At 41.7% G+C, this 7,911-nt stretch overlaps 1 protein-coding gene across 4 annotated transcripts in view; it reads right to left on the bottom strand.

Moving 5' to 3' along the window:
* LOC102696383 (brain-enriched guanylate kinase-associated protein) overlaps window positions 1–7,911 on the bottom strand; it is a 67,841-nt gene continuing 59,930 nt past the window's right edge. For 2 of the 4 annotated variants that reach the window (XM_015350256.2, XM_069193211.1), the window contains 2 exons: window positions 5,600–5,683; window positions 2–3,371 (listed from right to left, as the gene is read on the bottom strand). In XM_015350256.2, coding sequence (XP_015205742.1) covers window positions 2,007–3,371; window positions 5,600–5,683 — 1,449 coding nt within the window. In that variant the 3' untranslated portion in view covers window positions 2–2,006. Of the gene's footprint in view, window positions 3,372–5,599; window positions 5,684–7,911 lie in introns of all 4 variants that reach the window. The other 2 variants (XM_015350255.2, XM_069193210.1) reach the window with 2 other exon arrangements.

Here is a 7,911-nt window from a genome sequence, read left to right as displayed (position 1 = left end):
ATTACAGTAGGCTTTAGTGTGAGTGTAACATTGTTCTTTATTATGTAAAGTAACATACAACAAAAAATGTGAAAACATGCATTATAATGTAAATATAAACAGCTGAATCATGGTTCCATGGTAAAATGTTAATCAAATCTGAGGTAGAACAGGACAGGAAAACATTTGGAAGGCTAAAACTAAAGTACATCAACATAGCAGGAAAATAATACCAATCCTTCCTTAATTGAATAATTAATATATACAACAAAAAGTGTCTGTTTATGAAAACCCTCCTTTTTCAACTTCTGCTTTTTATAGATGAGCTGCTCTACTCCTGCACTGTAACTTCCTTCTGTTACAACTGCAAATTCTGTGCTATTCCAACAGACATCTGCATTAATAAAAATCTCATTTAGGAGCTACAATGATGCCTATGCACATAGGTGCAATATACTGAATCATCTTTCAGTCACCTATTGATGACAACAGGAGCAGTCTGTCGATTCTCAAGTTAGCAGCTTGAGAGTAGGGCTTTACAAGTGAAGGTCTGAGAACCTTATAAGCAATCTAGGATTATATGGGAAGGCATTGCAGAAACACCACAGTGAGATAAATTGCCATAGCAGGGTACCTGTATTAGGTCTATATGGCCCATGCAGATATCCTCAGAAATGTACAACATAGAGAAAGAGGATTATCCTGGCCTGCCTAAAATCCATGTGTACCCAGGACTGTACAGATATTTACACTACCTGTCTGAAAATGTGAAATTAGGAGCAGAACTGGCAGCTAAAATAGAAAAATTAAGGCAAAATGTACTGGGAATTGTGCAGGCAATTACAAAATAACTGGAAATAATTTAGTGTGGAAAGTCAGTAAAGAGTTTAATAAAAGCAAAAAGAGTAGAATGTTATCCATGAATCTTGAATCCACCAAATCCGATGTTAGAACTAACTTATTTGGCTCACACTTTTATTCAAAGCAACTTAAGTTTGTACCCATTTATCCATGTAGGTATTCCACTGGAACAATTTGGGTAAATTGTCTTGCTCAAAGCTAACAACACTCTCACCTGGGGTTTAAACCCATAATCTTCCGGTTATGAGACCTGAACTCTAAGCACTGGTCTACCATGCATGCCTAGTCTATTAATTTTTTACATTTTAAGTTGAGCTCCTTATCAGAATGGCTCCTTGGGATCCACTAGTTCAGCTAAGATTTCCAAAGTTAAATAGGTTAAATAATAATAACATGAAAAGAGGAAACAGTGTGAGAGAAATCAGGTCCTGTAAGAAATAGTTATCTATGACAAATGGTTTTTGAAATGGTGTGTTTGAGGCATCTAATCTGAATTTAACACATTCCATATACATATATGTATATATTGTTTTAACAGTCATATTCAAAGCTGCCTTTCTCTGTGCCCAGACAAACTGTATTATAATAATTGTACCATCAAATCCTATACTATATCCAGCACAGTTCTGTTATTGCTTTCAAAATGCCTGACACATTTTGAAGAGTCCTAATATGGTACCTTCATACAATACAATCCTTTAAACATTTTAAATGATCAGTGTGAAAAAGAAACCTTCAAAAATGGTGTGATCTGCTCCTTCTGCAATGCACTCCAGCTCATGAACTAATCTTGACCCCTGTCTGAAATGCTTGTTCTCTATGAGCATAGCAACGACATGTCAAAATATCTCCAGAGAACCTAAAGTGTGAAGAATAACAGTGAAAAGCTGCCAGGCTCCCTGGCTTATGTCACTGGGTGCTAAGACAAGCATACTTGTTCAACTATGCATTCAAAACCATGTGCCTGAGAACCCTTCTGTTGCATTATAACTCTGCTATGCATTCAAAACCATGTGCCTGAGAACCCTTCTGTTGCATTACAACTCTGCTATCATTCTGTGCTAAAGTTCAAAGCCATTTGTTCCTCCCAGTTATTACTGGGATAAATTAGCAACATTGTGAACTAAATCATTTACTGTTTCTTCCACTGAAAAAGACAAAGCTTTTCAATTGAGCAGTGTGCCATACAACTGTGCCTTTGTAAGACTGTCTTTCCTGCAAAGTCCCGTTGTCCCAAATTTTTGGTACTGTGGTTGATTTTTGCTAAGAACAGAAAGACTCTCATGCTCTGTTTGATAGTGCTGCATCTCTGATGCTTCCAGTGAACTTTGGTTTAAAGATTCTGCAGAGCTGTTGGGGCTGACGTCAACATACTCTTTTTTCATGCTGCCAGGTGTGCTCTCTTTGTCCTTTGAGCTACCAGAGTGAAACAGGCTCCTGTCAGATTCCTGGCTGTCTTCCTTGGTCCTGTACATGTGCACCTTGTCTGGACTGCATATCCCGATGTCGTGCTCTGAGCTGGGGCTTGTGGTCATGAAACAGGGGTCCAGGATCCTGCTGCGGTACACATCATCTCCTTCTTGGAAGCTGCTGTAGAGGGTGCCCAGCTTGGCCTTAGAAGGACCAATTGCAAAGTGCTGCTCTGAGAAACTGTAAGGTGAGACCCTGCCTGGGTTTCTATAGGAATAGGCATTTATATCCTCCACGCTAAGTTGCCTCCAGCGGCCAGTGAGGTCTTCTTCTGGAATGTGGATGGTGCTTCTGCTGTCCCCATAGAGCTTAGAGGAACCCATGCTGTGTGATGATGTCAGGCGTGGTGAGTGGTAGGGCTCACTGTAACATGTGGGGATAGTCCTAGTGTAAACAGGTGAGGTGCCATTTTGGTGCCCATGCGCCATGTGCTGGAAGCTGTGGGACTTTGGGAAGCCAGGGCTGTCCTTTTCGTAGGATGAGTTGCTCTTTCTATCATAGTTCTCCTCTCTCCAGTCCATGTAGATAGCCTGGTGGGAGGACGAGAGGGTGCTGCTGGGGGCATTCCCTTTCTCATCTGACGCAACGCTGAAGCTGGAGTAGGAGCTGGAGGCTGGCAGGGAGGTGACGAACTCAGTGAAGGGCTCGTGGGAAAAGCTGGAGTGGAAGCCATCCTCTTCGGTGTTGCTGTCCATGGAGTTCTGCTGCCGAAACATGCCGGGGTCCTGCATGTGCAGGTCCACGCTTTGCCGCCTCTCTCTGCGGCGCTCGTCAGGGCAGTACAGCGCGGTGTCGCTACAGTACAGATCCCCCTTGTAGGCCGTCCTGCGGTTCAACTTCTCTGTGCTGCCCATATTGTTGTGCACAAAGCTGGTCTCACGGGACTGTGGGCTAGAGGCACGCGAGCAAGGCATGCTGTTGGGCTCTGGCTTTTCCAGCAGCTTGGCGATGATAGATGTGGGTACAGAGTCAGAGTATGGGGAGTGACACAGTGGCAGAGACACTCCACAGCCGTGCTTCTCCATGTGAAGGCTGATTCGCTCCTGAAACTCTGTGGGCAACTGCGGCAAGGAGAGAAATGCACATCAATACATGGATGGAACAGGGGCCAAAGGAGACACAATGAGAACTTGGAGACCAAAAGTGTCTCCTGTTGTTAGGGGAGAATCCAGAGATTGCACAAGTGGCATCACTGACAGCTTCATTACCAATAACACAAAAAGCAAATGCATATCTGTATTGCAGCTCATACAGTTATTGCAGATTAATTGTAAAAGCTGTACTAACCAGTTATCATTAGATGAGTGGTAGATCACCTCATTTTTAGCACAAGGCCACTGAAATCCTCCCTGTCAGCACAGAGTTTCTCTAGGTGTCTTTTATAGCACCATCAAACACACAGCTCCTACCCGGGAGCAGCTAGGATTCCAATTATACAAACAGTTTTTTTTTTTAGAAGGAAAAAAAGAATCACAGTCTTAGGAGAAATCTGGTTGCTTGGCAAAAAAATATGGGGTTCGATGTTTTGTGATATTTTTAGACCTTGATTCAGCCAACACATCATTTTTGAGTTGGGCTTTAGGGTCATTTTGGGATTAACCCCATTACAGTAAGGGGTGGGTGTGGCTCATTCCTTCCTGTACTATTCTTGGAATGCATTTCTATTGTTTTAATTGCACAATGCATAACATTAAACAACTAATGTTTCTAATAAGAAAACATAATGAATAAGGTAATGTGATCCACATATATATATAGCAAATAATCAAATGTATCAGCATGATGGAGTGCATAATATATCATACATACAGTAAATTATACATTTTGCTTCATTTATTAAGTGAGATGTGTCTTACACAGTGTCACTACGTAGGTAATTCTTGTGTGATTGGTGTGGTTCATCCTGCCACGATTGAATCCCAGTCACTTTCAGGCTCTAAGCATGCATAGCACTGCTTCCTAGGCAGTGAAGAAGGACCAGGAGAACATGGGACCAGCGATTTTATCGAACCTCCCTTGCTGGTACTCAACATCCATATCGTTCATTTCAAAGATAGGGAAAATGTTGAAATAAATAGCACAATATTTGGGGCTAATGAAATCGACCTAAATAATCTTTACAAACAAAGGATGTTTCTGAATTTGTGAATTTACACTTCTCCCATCTGAGAGATGTTTGTCCCTAAGTGTAAAAGTAACAGACTCAGGAAATTTTTCATGACCACTACAATATCTCTCCAAACAATGTAAAGTAACTATTTTCTCTCTTATCTCCTGTAACACTGTATGGTATTCCCTGTTGGTAATGTTTGTCTGTCCTTGTATTGTTGAATTGGACTGTGCCATAAAACTAACTTCCCTCAGGGTATAATAGAAGTTGGATTGAACTGAGTGCATCTCTTGTTTGCCCTGTCAATATTTGCATCCCATGTTTCACACAATGCAAACTTTGGCAGAAGTGTGACAAGTTATGATGTTGCAAATTTCTGAGGTTGTAATGGTACTTTACTAGCAAATATCTGTTTGGTTTTTGCATTTGCTTGTCAGCCCTTTACATATTCTGGATCTGGGACTGTGTTAAGAAAAACAAAATTAATTTGTTTGCTAAGTGGGCTAGCTTTTTTAAAGCTTCTAAACTGTGCTTGAATGATTGCTGAAGGATATATAATGTATATATTTATGATTAGGGATTATATTTAATATATATATAAGGTTATATTTCAAGCAGATTTATAGATTAATGTCAGCTGCTGTCCATTTCTTGGCAGCTTGATAGGTGAAAAGAATTGCACTATGCAGGGGCGAAGTAATTAATACTACTTTTTTACACTAAAACTTATGCATATATAAAAATAGCAACACGGAATCATCCTTGATGATCAGGCCCAATATGTCAACACTGTATTCAAGCAATGGCATATTTGGTCTAATGTAAATAAAAGATGGTTATAATGGACTGATTCTACAGGAATCATTTAGAAGTTGTGGACTTTGACATCTTTATATTATGTAGGAAACTGGAAAGCTGATTAAACATTCAATATTTGGGGTGGCTTTTCGTGATTTGTGACACCACTGTGGTGGGTTCAGATGAGAACTATACACCCCAGAGTCCACAAAGTCAATTAAATCAATTCAGTAAGTAAAGGCCACTTCCCAGTCTTGTTCTTCCTACACTATAGTCATTAAAATGCTGAGAGGCCTCATCCACCTGACAGCCACCCAGAGCTTTGATACTAACACTTGACAGCTCCGTTTAAATGTGCTAATTGAAAGAGAATACAATCACCTCGGACAGCTTGTGGGCTCTGTAATGGGACTTGCTACACTGGAGTAGCTGAGCAGCCAAATTGCAGTCCTTTCTGTAAAGGTCCTAGGAAAAGAAGATGTTAGGCATTAACACCAACACAGAGACTTAAATGTGCAATTTACTATATCTGGAAGATCAGTGACACCTGGATGAGACAGATTAAATTAATAAATGCTTGGGATTTTAATTTCACTGGTCCGTTCCAGGCAGACATCTTCCTGGGAGGATGGGTTCAAAAGGAATCTGCCAGCTCTATATTGTTGTTGACTACAGTGTCCTGTTATTCCGTATGTTCAATCTCTATCTAAAGGGATTTGGGGAGGGGAAGTGGGGGTTATCCCTTTCTCAGTGCATTAAATGTTAACAGGTATACAGACAGCAGAAACACAGTGTTGGCATTTAAAACATTTATGTTTATGGAAACTATTGAACAATAAAAATAAGTCATTTTTGAATTGCAATACATTAGATGCAGTAAATTCTTTAATATGTGCATAATAGATTGCTGACTGATCCTGAAAAGGGCGGCCGTCCATGTTGAAAAAAGGACCCTGGTGCAGGAGAAGACAGGTGCAGAGCTCCGGGAAGGCAATACAGACAATGGTGGTGCGGGAGCAAGCAAGCAGGCAGGCAGGCAGACACAGGCATGATGCAGCAGTGCAGCCAACATAGCCACACAGCAGTTGCAGAACTGCATGTGTGTCGTGCAGATGAAAGGTCTCAAAGAGAAATCCAAATAGAATGGTCGAGCGGACGAGAGGCCCAAGCGCCGCAGAAAGGACTTGCTCTGGTGAGGGGCCCTGAACATTGGGGCCTGCACCCAGGATCTTTCTTCAGGCCCACAGTGAATCAGGTACCACAGACTGCCCTGAACTCAGTGGGGATCCAGGATCTGCTGGAGAATAGGTTCCTGAAAAGTGTCCAGAGGGGGAACTGTTGGTCCTGTGGAAGAGGGTGACAAGAAGCACGCAGTACTGGGCTTGAGAAGCAACACATGGAGGGCCGGGGAGAGGCACTTTCCAAGTTGATGAGGTAGATCCAGCCTTTAGGTGACTATGTTGATCCGTTTAAGGATCTTTAAGGAACCTATGAATAAAAGAACAAGTTTCAGCTAAGGAACCTGTAAACAAAATTATTTGGATGACAACCTTCTTCCTAGAAAAAAAAATGTTGGTATGGAGTGTATGTGGCAATCCGCAAATCTCTTCTGCCTTTTAGAAGCCTTCACTAAATTACACAGTATTGGATCCTGTAGAAGCAGGGATATCAGCAGCTCCAGGCTGCAGGGTCAGGTAAGGAGGTTGGTAGCTGTTCACACATGAACTGTGATGTTCCAGTGGACAAGTTGATTAAAATGTTCCTCAAAAAATCTGCCTAAGGAAGTGCTTGAGCTTTGTCTTTCTGAAAAGTGGAGACATGACAACGAAGGTATGTCTCCATGTCCTAGTTAACACCGGTTGCCTTTCCTCTTGGTATCCAGAGGAGAGGTTAACCTTGATCCTCGGTCATCTGCAAAATTCCCACCAGAATCTGGAGATAAACTGTCCCCCAGTAAGAAGTAATGTTGGATAGAAAGCCACGAAGTCGGAATACTTCCTTCACAAAGACATCTGTTAGAAGTGGATAGCAACTTTGGATTAAATGGGCAGCCTATGGACCTGACCATTGAGACAAGACAAAACAACTGTTACATCAGATGCAGCCATTTTGTAATGAAGAAGCCACGGTGAAGCGGCACATCAGCACTTTGAAAGCCCTCTGTGCACCTGGACTCACTCTTCCCTGACCAGAACCCTTCTTGGTGAAGGCTCTGATGGAGGCCAATACTGAACTGAAGTTGCACATTAATTTGTGATAGAAATGTACAAATCCCAAGAAACGCTGAAGAAAACGCTTTCAGCAAGGTGGGAGTCTGCTAGTTGTGTTCCATTGAGAACTTCTCAGGAGAAAGATCCATTTGGATCTCTTAAGAGGAGATGTAATTACCCAGGACTGTTACCTCAGGCACCTGAAGCAAGATGTCATCTATGTAGATAACCATAAATTTGTCCAAGAAATCCTGGAATGTATCGTTAATGAGATTTTGGATGATGGCAGAAGCATAAGAGAGACCAAAGGGCCACCAGATATTCATAATGGAGGGAGGTTTCTTGCACTTACTCCCTTATCTGATTCACGCCAGATTATAAGCCTTTCTAAGATCAGTTTTACAGAAAATCATCGCCTGACTGGACCTCTCCAAGAATGAGGATATTAATGAAAGGGGATATCAGTTCTTGATTGTGATCTGG

The sequence above is a fragment of the Lepisosteus oculatus genome, chromosome 8, assembly GCF_040954835.1.
Source record: "Lepisosteus oculatus isolate fLepOcu1 chromosome 8, fLepOcu1.hap2, whole genome shotgun sequence".
Classification (NCBI taxonomy): Eukaryota; Metazoa; Chordata; class Actinopteri; order Semionotiformes; family Lepisosteidae; genus Lepisosteus; species Lepisosteus oculatus.
Note: the sequence above shows the minus strand (reverse complement) of the source record. Positions and strands in the feature narration are given on the sequence as shown.